Raw genomic sequence first — 13,713 nt, forward strand, 5'->3', positions numbered from 1 at the left:
GTGTTATTCTTGCATACTTTGATTTGATATATGAAGTATGAACCCACTAAGTAGTACTCCTATGAGAGTCATGATAATTGAGTCGAAAAATTTATAAGGCCAAATGATCCCATGTTGCCAATTTGCCGTTTTGCAGCATCCTAAGCGCATTGTAAACCGATTTCATAACTAAGTCGCGTCCTTAACTACTACTATTTACCACCTGAACTCTAGCCTCTAGGCAAACCTTCTCTCATTATTACTTGCATTGTTTGCTTCTAAATTTTATTTTACATGTTAAAAACCTAAAATATTATATTTACCTGTCACTTGGAATCTTGAATAGTTAGTCTTACAAAATTGGAAATATTTTGACGTATGAACCTCGCAAGTGTAATACTCTACTTTTAGTTTATTACTCGTCATAACGGTGTATATTTGCACACTTGCATTTTATATTCGTAACAACATATTAATAAAAATTATGAATTAAACATTAAACAACTAAATTATTAAGTTAATGATATTTTAAAATTTCACCAATGACTAAACTAATAAAAATGCCCTTTTGTGTCCAAGTTCACCATCTTCATGTTGATTTCATGTCTGAGCAAAGGGTAAAAGCCTATGTGGTTTCATCAGTGTTTTTTCTAGTATAGGATGAGAAAAACAATTCTAACTCTCTCAATACCTTTATGCAAATCCATGTCCTCAACTTTCTCAAGACCTTTCGAAGAAAATGAAGAAAACACACCGGTCGGGGACCGAGGCCAAAGAAGTGAAGTTCAGATATGAATGTCCAAGGATTTTTCTGCTACTATTGTGGCAAATTTGGTCACATCAAAGATTATTGTGAGCTACTATTTTCTCACGCATCAAATGACGGTGTCCAAGCATGGGGTCCTAGTACTCATATGTCGAGGCTAGGGGTGGAAGCAGTTGACGACTACAAGATCACAACCACCCTGTGAATCCATATTTTTCAACGTAACTAGAGACACAACTTTTGATGGTGCATTCAATACTAGTATCATAAAATCTTTAATGACTTAGCAACAAATTTCCAAAACGGTCACATTTTGTCGATATCCTAAAAACTCCACATTTACCGGCACAATAAATCCATAAAGAGACTTCCATTTTTCAGGTTGCAAACTTAATGCTAACTTAATTTTTCAGTAATGATGAGGACAATTTAAATGCTAACTTAATTGCGAGTAATCATAAGTATATACATCCATAATTCATCGACGACCTCATTCCAATCATAAAAGTAATAGGAAATAATGTCAACGAACAATCTCTCTCTAACTCTGCCACTCACACCCCGAACTTTAAACACTCCTATGGAGGATGTTCGTCATCTCCCTCAATTCAAGACTCAAATTCATATTATTTTTTATCGAGAAAACCAAACTCTAAAACGCCATGAATATTTTGCTCAAAAAAAAAAAAAACGCCATGAATATTTTAATATGAAACTACCAGGACTCGGGGGTAAAGATAGTAGAAGTGGTGGTGTAGCAAACCACATGGATTAAAATGTTTGACTCTAATTTTTTAATATGTGAAAAAAAAAAATTAAAAATTATTACAAAACACAAACAACCCCATGCATTGTCATTCACCTCTGAACACTCACTCTCTCAACACTCTCTCACATTTCTCTCGTTTTGTTTGATGGCTATGGCCGTTCCCGCCCAAACCATCGCCGGCGACGATCGTTTCCCATGGGACGCGATTCTTCGCCAGACCAACTCAGCTTTGATGAACAACACCGATCCTAACGTATGGGCGTCGCAAATCACCTCATCACTCCGTTCCACCGCCGTCACTCTCCCTTCCGTCGACCTCGCTCACCGTTTAGTCTCTCATTTGTTCTGGAACCATCACTCTCCCACCGCTTGGAAGCTTCTAGACATTGCTTCTTCACTCAACCTTCTTCCTCCGTTGCTCCTTGTCGCTCTTCTCTCCACCAGGTTCTTCCACATTTCCGTTACTTTTTTCTTTTTTGACTTTTTCTTTGCAATTTACTCGAATTAGGTTTTTCTTCTTTCTTTCATGATTCAATTGCATTGTAAATTTTTAATCCAAATTTTTTTTATTAATATTATTTTTTTTTGAATGATTTCAGGATTGTTCCGATGAGAAAAGTTCATCCAGAAGCTTATAGACTTTATCTGGAACTCGTGAAGCAAAATGTGTTAATGCTTCAATTTCGTAACAATTCTCCTAACTATGAAATGTGAGGTTCAACTCTCGTTAATATGGTTATGAAATTATTATTCACGTGTTGATCAAGTTGTATAAACTCTAATGTTTAATCTTAAAAAAAAAAAAAACTCATTTTTTAGGGTAATTATCCTTACGAGTAAAAGTTGAGTTCAATTTCAGCACACGGTTAGGGAGTAAACCATCAATCTAACCCCTAAACTATCACCATCTCTCCAATTTAGTTATCTAAATATAATAAGTAGTCCCTAAGTATACACCCTCTGGTCACTGTTATAAGCAAAAATCCACATTTTATGTTCATTCAATATATGATGTATGTGACCTATATTATAGGCCACATACATTATTTATTGAATGAATTTAAAAAGTATATTTTTGCTTATAATAGTGACTGGAGGGTGTATAAAATTCGTCAATTTAGTCCTTGTTATTTAGATATGATTGACTGATTTGCCTGATTTTTATATACTACTCAGTATATTTTTATAGTTTGAGGACTAAACTGGAGAGAGGGTAATAGTTTAAGGACTAAATTGAAGGTGTATTCAAGGTTAGGGTAAATTAGGTGTGTTTGCATAGCAGTTGAATATAACAATTTCAACGAATTTTGCTACTGAAGAACTTTTTTATTAGCTCCTTAATATTTCAATGATTTTTGATACCAAATGTTTGGGATATTCTGTTTATAACAATTTTTATTAGCTCCTTATCATGTTGCTGTCACTGTCTATCCGTTCACCTCATGAACTTGGATAAAATTTTAGAGATTTAATGTGAAAAATGCTATTTATTGCGAATGAATGCACGCAAATCACGTCGTGAGAGCAAAACTGACATGTTTTGATTGGATCATCATTTATTGACTCCCGTGATTTCCGCTAGTCTCTATATATTCCGTCACACAACATTTTTTTATTGGTCCGTTTTTGTTCGCAATTCCTTCATGAGTATATCGTTCGCAATATATAGCATTGCTCATTTAACATATTACAGAGTTTTTCTTTTTTACTTCTCGAAAGGCAGAGTATATTTTCTAGGTTATAGGCAACAGACATTGATTTTAGGCATTTTCTTAAGGATGTATGTTAAAAATATGCATCTAGTGCAATGTTGACAAAAGTAAGTTTTGATTTTCTTAAGATTACAGTGTTATCTCTAAAGATTACATTTTATTTGCTATTATATATTCGTAGGGTTACTTGTTAACTTGTGATAATTACATGCTTTGATGCTTGTCATTAATAAATCACATGCTTGTAGCAATCCTAATTGACTGTAAACATGAAGGAACATTTTATTATAAAGAGAACAGAAACCTGCTCTCAAGCGGCTTCTCCATTTTTTAGTTTTTTTTCTTTCTTTTTCCTGTCTCTCTCTCTTTTTGGGGATGGGAAAGGTTCCTTGTGTATTTGTAAACACTACTAATCCAATGATTTCACAGGATAATGGAATCAATTGATAATGTTCTTCAGCTTTCGCAAGTATACAGCCACAAGGTGTGTGAACCGGGAGTTGCTCTTGTTGAATTTGTCTTCTCAATTTTATGGCAGTTACTTGAAGCAACTTTGGATGATGAAGGGTTATTAGATCATGTTCCAGAGAATAAGCCAAGATGGCTAAGCAGATCACATGATATGGATATTGCTGAGCATGACTGCATCAATGAAATGAAAACTGAGCAGAAGGAGGGGATGCAGAGGAAAAACACAATGATAGCTATTGAGATCATTGTACAGTTTTTACAAAATAAAATGACATCAAGGCTTCTTTCCTTACTTCATCAAAACATGTAAGAACCTAATTCTGATATACCTGGCATCAATGATGCAACATGTCTAAATACTTAATTGAGCCAATCTTAATTTTGATTTTGGAACCTTCAATGAAGAATGTTATCTTTTGTAGGCCATCATACTGGGGATCATTCAATCATCAAATGCAGCTAATTGCATCAAAATCTTCAATTTTGAAGAATTTGAAACACATTACTGCAGACACCCTTTTATCTTTGATGGAAAATATCCATGGGGTTGTATCATGCAATACAAAATCTAAGCTGGAGTCCAATGTAGTCATACCGGCTGGTTCTCACATAGCTTTTGGTGGTCAATGTGAAGGTAGTAGTTGGTCTTCACTTTGGCTTCCTATTGATCTAATACTTGAAGATGCTTTGGATGGAGGGCACGTAGCAGCTTTAAGTGCTATTGAAATTATTACTGGTATGAATGTATGATTGATTTTTTTTTTATTTATTTTAAAACATAATGTTGGGTAAGGTTCCTCTACAAAGCAGAGAATCAAATTAAACACAAGAAGAAAAATCCATAAAATAAAAATTCAATACAGCATTGTTTTCTAAGTTGCCTACTTCTCCACCAACATCCTTTTTTAAAATCCACAGGTAAAAATTGTGGTATACCAGACCTGTTTCATCAGCTGACAGCTTTCACTTATCTTTGTGGTTTGAGTTTAGGATTAACACTAGCTTTGGTGCTAAGCAGAAATGTATTCTAAGTGAGGATACTACACGCTCACATGAAAAAACAATTCAGATGGCACCTTTTGAGGGGCGGGGGGTTGGGGGTTTAGCACATAATACTTTGAAATAGATAAAAAAAAAAAAAATTTGTCTACTTGTTTCTTTAATTCTTCTCTTCAAATCAAGATTATATATTTGATGCTCTTATTGCAGGTTTGGTAAAAAGTCTACACGCAGTTAATGGCACTATGTGGCACAATACGTTTTTGGGTTTATGGATTGCGGCACTGCGGTTGGTTCAAAGGGTAGGTATTAATCAACAAAAGGGAAGGGAGAGCTAATGAATTCTTTATCAAAATTTGCATGATTGATTTAATCTTGTCTATGTGATATAGTCAAGCATCAATGTGGAAAGGTTGTGGTTGCATGTCATTTAAATTTTACTTTGTCAGTGTAGCCACATGTAGTTTTACATTTAATCGATCAACTGATTCTTTATATGCAATCCAGTGACCCTGGAAAATTCCATGCAATTACACTCAGCAAAATCTCAGCATAACGACAATTATAATTAGGGCAATGCTATATTTCTAGAAAAAAAACATCAAGAATTCTTCAAGAATAAAGAGCAACCAATCACAATGCACTATTTGCCACAATTCAAGGAGGTGTGGCTGATAAATAGGAAGTAGACAATTAAATCATGCAATTAAAACTTGCCACATGTGTCTTGAAAAATTCTTGATGCTATTTTTCTAGATAAATAGCATTTTCCTTATAATTATATTATTGCCCGTGTTATTTTAGGAAAGGAATTTGAGTGAAGGTCCAGTACCTCGTCTTGATACTTGCATGTGTATATTATTGAGCATTACAACCAATGTGGTCGCAAATATTATTGAAGAAGAGGAAGGTGAACTGATTGAAGAAGCTGAGTGTGGCCCTACAAATCAAGGAAAGAATCAACAGGTTCTGGGGAAGCGTCGCGGGGAATTGATAACTTGCTTACAGTCATTGGGTGATTTTCAGTGTTTGCTTACTCCACCTCAAGCTGTTCTCATGGAAGCCAATCAAGCTGCTGCCAAGGCTATTATGCTGGTATCGGAAAACCCTGTGGGTAGTGGGCACTCAAAATCATTGAGCAACTTGCCCATGAATTGTTGTGAGTAATTTCTTTGTTGTGGTAATAATCTGTAATTTCCTGTTGGTTAAAGAATTTGCGCTTCTGATTAATATGTTCCCTTTTTATCGGTATGTTTTAACTGAGGTAGGGCTAGGATCAATTATTGTAGTAAATCAATGTTAAATATGATAAAAGGGATCTGTGGAAAAAGAGAAAATATGGCGGGGCTAATAAACTGTTCACAAATTTTTAGAACGAAGGGCAGCAATTTTTTTTATTTTTTTTTGGCCTTCCTCTTTCATATCATAACTCTATTTCGTAAAAGCCTGCTCATGTTTGTTTCAAGCCTCTTTGGTGTACAAGTGACACTGTCGATTTTTTCTCTTGCAGTTGGCAATTTACGGCATCTGATTGTTGAGGCCTGTATTGCAAGAAATATAATTGACACATCGGCTTATTTTTGGCCTGGCTATGTGAATGCCTGCAGCAATCAAATTCCTTCCAGCATTTCTAACCAGGTGGATGGCTGGTCTTCATTGATGAAGGGATCAAAGTTAACTCCTGGGTTAGTTGATGTCTTAGCAGCAACTCCCGCTTCCAGGTAGGCTCCATTGATGACTCATATCATTCCTATGCTCTGTACCCTGTCACCTGCCTCTTAAAATGGTTTTAGAAGAGAATGATTTGGGGAAGGTGATTGATTAAAGAAACTATCCAACCTGGAAGGTTTCTTTTCTTGCTTTCTTGCAAATAAAGATTTTCTATATCTCCTGAATGCTGGGCATATTAGATGCTCTTTTTTAAAAATTTACAAGGTAAGGCAATTGAATTTAAGCTCATTCATTTGATTAAAGCTTAGCGGATATCGAAAAGGTTTATGAAATTGCAATCGATGGTTCGGATGAAGAGAAGATTTCTGCTGCTACCATTCTGTGTGGTGCATCTCTAGCAAGTGGATGGAATATACAGGTAATCCTAACACTTGCTACAGAGAGAATACAACTGTTTTCTTGCTTAGTTTCTATTACAATTTGGAATTAGAGGGAAAGTGTGACAAAAGATGAAAAACAATAGAAAATGAATATTGAGAATTTAAGAGAAACTTTAGTTTAGTCTTAACTATCTTTCTGTACAATAGCAAGAAAAAATGACTAACTTTCTAAATATTAACAAAAATGAAGTTGTGCCTATACATTTGTAGAGGTTCAGATACATTTGTAGGATGTGTGTTAAAAGTCTCACATTGGATGAGACAAGTGTTGTACATAAGTTTATATAAGTGGGGGCAGTCTTCACCATACAAGTTGGTTTTGTAAGGGTTGAGTTAGGCCCTACCCAAGTTCTAAGAGTTAACAAATTCCAAATGTAATTGGCTTGAGAAAGGAGTAATGAACCATCTTTTAGGCATTTGACTTCATAAACAAGACAACAATCTAGTCCAAAAGTATATTTCAGTTTGCAATACACTGCTCAATTAGATCCATAGAATTGTATGTGAAAATGATATTATCCACATACCAGAACAAAATGACAGTGTTGAGAATGATGAAGAGTGAAGAATGAAGGATTAAGTTTTGCTAGACTCTAGGCCACAATATTATTATTATTTGGAATTGGTGGGTGAGTATGAGAAAACGTGAGAAAATGAGAATTTGACACAAACTTCAGACTAATCTGAACCATGTTTCTAATTCTAACATTAATAGCAATGAAGTTGTGCCTCTGTATTTATAATTATAGAGGTCAAGATACAAGAGAGGCTGGTTACAACTAAGTGCTAACTATAGCAGAAAATGTAAACAAACTTTAACAGAAAGACTAAGAGAAAGTATTATGTTCAGCAGGCTTCTAGTAGGACCGAGCAATTTTTTTTAGCTTTTTTGGTGTCTCCGGAAACCATCTTTAATTTGTCTGTAATTTTCTTTTAGTTTATATTATTATCTTTGTTTGCAGGAACACACTATTATTTTTATCACAAAGTTGCTCTCACCTATTTGTTTGCCTAACACTGGGAATGAAAGTCATTTGATCAGCCAAGCACAATTTCTAAATGTCCTTCTTGTTGGAATCTCATCTGCAGACTGTGTTCATATTTTCTCCTTACATGGTTTGGTACGTTCTATTTAATAGTCTTTGACTTACACATGTAATTGTCAACTACCCTTTCTCAATTTTTAAGGTGTTTGTTTTGCAGTCTAGGAACGTTCTCTGAATCAATTAAGTTTAGTTTAAAGGGAAAAAAAATAGTTTAAAAGATGATGGAGGAAGGGGTGTTCTACCAGAGAACTAACTGATGGTGCATGTGCCTTGTGTTCAGAGACGGACCCAGAAGTCTTGAGTAGTGAGGGCAACGCACGCACGCACCCACCCACCCACACGCGCGCACGAGCAAACACACACACTACTTTAATTTTGAAAACATAAATATACATCATAATTCTTTCCAAAAAAAATATACTTCATAATTGTTCTCTTGGATTCCGCGTTCGGTTCTTAATAATAATCATTGTGGAGAAAACTCTTACAACAATTATAGTTGTCACGCACACGCACGCGCGCGCGCACACACACACACACATATATAGGAAATATATCAAGAGTGAACAACATATTTTCTTGTCTCCACTAACGTTATAGAAAGATTGTTATGTATATAAAATAAGAAAATACTAACAAGCACCTTTAGGACATTTTTTAAGCAAACAAAAGTGGTAACTTTTGCATAAAAAAAACTGTAATATTACTAAGTATTTTCAAAACAAAATTTATTTTTATGAAATCCTTAAATAACACCCTTAGAGCACTTGTTTACATGAATATTAACCAAAATATTATTATTATTATTATTGTTGTTGTTGTTGTTGTTGTTGTTGTTGTTGTTGTTGTTCTCATTATTATTATTATTATTATTATTATTATTATTATTATTATTATTATTATTATTATTATTATTATTATTATTATTATTATTATTATTATTATTATTATGTCATATTACAAAGATCATTATTTGTGTTGAAAGTAATACAAATACTATTCAATTTTTTCTCCAAAAGATAGTGAGGGCCAATGCCCACATTCTCTATAACTTGGGGCCATCCCTGCTTGTGTTTCTGATGCTGATACATATTGTTGTTTTTTCATTTCAGGTTCCATTACTTGCGGCAGGGCTAATGCAAATATGTGAGGTTTTTGGCTCATGCGTTCCTGATGTCTCATGGACTGTCGCAACTGGAGGAAAACTCTCTCCTCATGAGGTGTTCTCTAATGCATTTACTCTTTTGCTTAGATTCTGGAGGTTTGATCATTTACCCATTGAACAAGTAGGGGGCAATGCAGCAACTCCACCACTTGGAAATCTACTTAGTCCTGAAAACCTTTTATTGGTTCGAAACAGTAGAGTTGCATCATTTGGAAGATCAGCAAAGGATAGTCTAAAGCTCAAAAGATTGTCAAAAATTGTACGCTTTTCTAAGGAATCTGTATATATGGATTCCTTTCCAAAACTAAACTTTTGGCATCGAGAACATCAAGAACGCATTGCTTCGACCCACTCTCGTCTTATGCCTGGATGGCCTGTTCAAAAGATTGTTGATGCTTTACTAAGGATGATGTTTAGGAAGGTAAATGTTAGTTCTGAGCCTTTGACACCTACGACCTTAGGAAGCAGCAGCTCTTCTCAATCCGGGTCTGCATTGGATGATGCTTTAGTGAAACTAAAAGTGCCTGCCTGGGATATCCTGGAAGCCGTTCCCTTTGTGCTGGATGCTTCTCTGAACGCTTGTGCTTATGGAAGAGTTTCTACCCGTGAATTGGCTACAGGTTTGCCTTGTTCTATTTTTAACTCGAGTTATATTGAGTTGGTTAGGATTATAACGAGGGATTAATGCTTTAAAATGTATAATTGTTACAAAATGTGGGGTGAGGACATCTACATTGGAGTACAGATCTCCAAATGAATGTGTAGGTTGAAAAGGGAGGCATACTTAACTATATTTACTTCTCTTTCTTAAAGAATTATAAAACTAAAAATGTGTTTGGAACAATATCTTTTAATTAGTTTCAAAAAGATGGAAAAAAAGGTTCAAAGTTGCAACTATAGAAGACTAGTTCAATATTTCTACTGAAGAATACCTACTTTAAGATTGTTATGAAAATTATTTTCAGAATATATTCATTTAATTTTATTTTACTTTTATATCTTTCTTTTTTATAGATAAATTAAATATACTTTTCTTTAGATTGAATACCCAAGATCGTTGAATACAAATTTCATGGTAGAATAATTTTTTATAACAATTCTAAATTTCCATACACTTTTTTAATAATTTCTAATTACTAAACAAATAAGGTATTGTATTTGATATATTTCAGACAAAATAAATTATATTTTATAAAAAATTTAAAAAATATTTAGAAAAACTAAATAAATATTAATACTCTATCATGTTTGAAGTTATGTCACTACAGTAGTGAACTGCAGGCTTTCTGGGGGTCAGGATTCGCTGCAGTCAATTGTTTATGAGCCATTGGATGTGGTTTATTTATTTCACGACCCTTGATTTATTTTAATTGAAAAAATCCAAGTTGGGAAGAGAAAGAGAGAGTTGCATGCTGGGAATCTAAATATATCCCACAAGCTACTGAATCTACAAAACTGCTGTAATAAATTGAATTTTGAGTATAATTCACATAATTACAAACTTGGTCTTAGATCACCATGATGCTTTATTATTTCATGGAATGGAATAATTTTTTCATTAAAATTTGTCTTGATATTGAAACCACGTGTTTGGCAAGCTTATACTGGATTGTTAATACTGATACTTCTAATATTTGTTTGGATTGTTAGTTGTGTAATTTGACTTCTTTGTGTTTCTATTTGTTTGTCTTAAGGCCTCAAAGGTTTAGCCGATTTTATTCCAGCATCGTTGGTTGCCATTGCAAGCTACTTTTCAGCTGAAGTTACAAGGGGCATATGGAAGCCAGCTTTCATGAATGGAACTGATTGGCCTAGCCCTGCTGCAAATTTATCGCTTGTTGAACAACAGATAAAGAAAATTTTAGCAGCCACAGGTGTTGATGTACCAAGCCTTGCTATAGGTAATTAATCTTAGTCACCACTACATTTTTTTTTTAAAAACAACTGTAATGACATCATTGCAAAGACCCATATTCAATGGGTTGGTCCTTGACAAATTAATCAACTAGCTGCATTTTATTACAAAGGTCCATTATATTAACAGTATGCTAAATTCCCTGTAAACAGATGAGGACTCTCCAGCTACACTTCCTTTGCCTTTGGCAGCTTTCGTAAGCCTATCAATAACATACAAACTTGACAAAGGCAAAGGAAGATTCCTCCTTCTGATTGGCCCAACTCTTAACACCGTTGCTTCTAATTGCGCCTGGCCCTGCATGCCCATTTTGACCTCTTTATGGATCCAAAAGGTGAAGCGTTGGCGTGACTACTTTTTGCTACGTGCTTCCGGAACTGTCTTCCACCACAACAAAGATGCTGTAGTTCAGCTGCTAAAAAGTTGCTTCACATCCACTCTCGGACTTGGCTCTACCTGTACGAATAATAATGGTGGTGTTGGTGCCCTTCTTGGTCATGGCCTTGCTTCCCACTCTCCTGTTGCTCCAGGGATTCTCTACTTACGAGTGTACCGGTTTATTGGAGATATCACGTTTTTGAACAAAGAAATCATGTCTATTCTATTGCTTTCAGTTAGAGACATAGCAAGTAGTGAGCTACCTAAAGGCGATGTAAAGAAACAACTAAATAAAATCAAGTATGGAATGAAATGTGGACAAGTTTCTCTTGTCAGATACATGGCACGGGTCAAGCAAGCTGCGTTACTTGGTGCTTCATTGGTTTGGATATCAGGTGGACAAAAGTTGGTTCAATCATTGATAAGAGGCACTGTTCCTTCCTGGTTTTTATCGGCTGATACGTTGGAGCAGGATGATGGAGAAACTGGAGTGCTGGTTGCTATGCTTAGTGGCTATGCACTGGCGTATTTTGTTATGCTTAGTGTGGCATTTGCATGGGGTATTGACCATTATTCAGTTCCACCAAATCGACGAGCAAAGGTTATTGCAGTTCATTTGGACTTCCTTGCAGACACAATGGAGAGGTTTACAGCACTGAGTTGCCATCATGCTACTTGGCAAGCCTATGTGTCAGGTTTTGTGAGCTTGATAGTGTGTTGCACTCCAATGTGGATCCGTGAGGTTGATGCGGAATTGTTGAAGAGAGTAAGCAAGGGATTAAGACAATTGAATGAAGATGAGTTGGCTCTTCGCCTTTTGGAAATTGGAGGGATAGGTGTCATGGGTACAGCAGCTGAAATGATAATAGAATCTGAACTTATGTTGTAATTCTATCAGAACTAGCAAATACTAAACTATTAACACCTTTTAGGCTTTAACTGTAAATGAAGGTAGCAATCTTTAGTTTTAGAAAGAAAAAAACAGCTGTTTATATACCTTGCAATGATTTCCTAGGTCGTCACAATGTTCTTCGTTTACATTAATCAATTACAAGTGACAACAGAACAATTTTGTTTCCAAATTGGCAAGATGAAATACTTTTTTGCCTATTTCAGTAAACTCCTGATCAGATGGCCTTTATACAGGCAGTGTGTTTTTCGGTAATTTGCTTCTGTCAATATTTTTTTTCAGTAACCATTATGGGAGTGATATACATTTTGTGAGTGATATATTCAAACAAAAAATATGTGAACATGGTAATGCTTAAATGCATAAAACTATATAGTTGAATCCCCTTTCAATAGTTTTCTCTTCAATCTTGTATGGTATCAGTTAACAGCATCAAGGACCAGAGCTAAGTGCCATGTGAAATTTATGGTACCCTGTTATGGATGGACTTTGCATCGATGCAAGAGATTTGTTCAGAAGAGAGTGTGGTGAAGGCTCCTCTAAATTGAGCAATTCACTTTAGAGAATAAAATGAGTACTATCAACCGTTTATAAGATTGATATTATGCATAACATATCATAGGTGGTTACAATATCAACCATTGATTTTTTCACTTTACTAATTTATTACTTTAAAGAATCAATTCCGAATAGAGGACATCATTGAAATACTGTCTTATTTATCACCTCTAAATATGGTCGAGTCACTTGCTTAGAGGTACTAGAACTCGGTAATGTTACAAAGCAATATCAACTTCAATATTTGAGAAAGAGTAAGGAAACAAGAGTAAACAGCAGTTGCTTTGGTATATAATTACAATTAAATTTTTTATCAGTACTCAAACTTTTGACTATTTAGAAATGAGTAAACCATCAAATTGGTCCCTGTTGTTGTATCAAATTCTCCAATTGATCCCTGACTCTATTAATAACTCAAAATGGTCCCTGTCTTTGTCAAACGTTTCTCATTGATCCCTGACTCTATTAGTTGTTTTGTATTTTGAGTGTTAATTGCTCAATGTCTTTTGGATATTATTTAGTGGTTAATGGCATAATGTCTTTTGGATCTTATTTGGTATGTTAATGGCTTAAAATAGAAAACAACTAATAGAGTCGGGGACCAATATGAGAAATGTTTGACAAAGACGGGGACCATTTTGAGTTATTAATAGAGTCGGGACCAATTTGAGAATTTAGTTTGTGCTGCACACACATTGTTGTCATTTGATCTTTGACAAGGTGTCAAATTAATCGTAGACACCTAGAAAGGAATTGATGTAAGGAATAATCATTTCAATGATGGATTGTTCTAGGGTATTTCTGAATGTACAAGGGAAAAAGGTTAAGAGAGTCTGTCTTAAATTAAACGAAAAAATGTTTATCTTTGAATAAAGTTTTGGCGGTCTCAAATTAAAGACAACTCTTCTTTAGAGAAATCTTCATAAAGATGACA

The 13,713-nt window shown here is 34.8% G+C and overlaps 1 protein-coding gene across 1 annotated transcript; it reads left to right on the forward strand.

Annotated features, from left to right (window-relative positions):
• Window positions 1–1,427: 1,427 nt before the first annotated feature.
• LOC146910027 (mediator of RNA polymerase II transcription subunit 33A-like) lies at window positions 1,428–12,476 on the forward strand. Its single transcript, XM_085724973.1, has 12 exons — window positions 1,428–1,958; window positions 2,114–2,224; window positions 3,656–4,003; window positions 4,120–4,433; window positions 4,907–4,998; window positions 5,501–5,855; window positions 6,207–6,417; window positions 6,671–6,785; window positions 7,770–7,928; window positions 8,966–9,638; window positions 10,713–10,919; window positions 11,086–12,476. Exons 1-12 carry the CDS (start codon window positions 1,522–1,524, stop codon window positions 12,198–12,200), a joined length of 4,137 nt encoding a protein of 1,378 aa, XP_085581099.1. The 5' UTR covers window positions 1,428–1,521; the 3' UTR covers window positions 12,201–12,476.
• Window positions 12,477–13,713: the final 1,237 nt, after the last annotated feature.

The sequence above is a fragment of the Medicago sativa genome, chromosome 7 (genome assembly GCF_051527215.1).
Source record: "Medicago sativa cultivar Bolivia chromosome 7, Bolivia_mono, whole genome shotgun sequence".
Taxonomy (NCBI): Eukaryota; Viridiplantae; Streptophyta; class Magnoliopsida; order Fabales; family Fabaceae; genus Medicago; species Medicago sativa.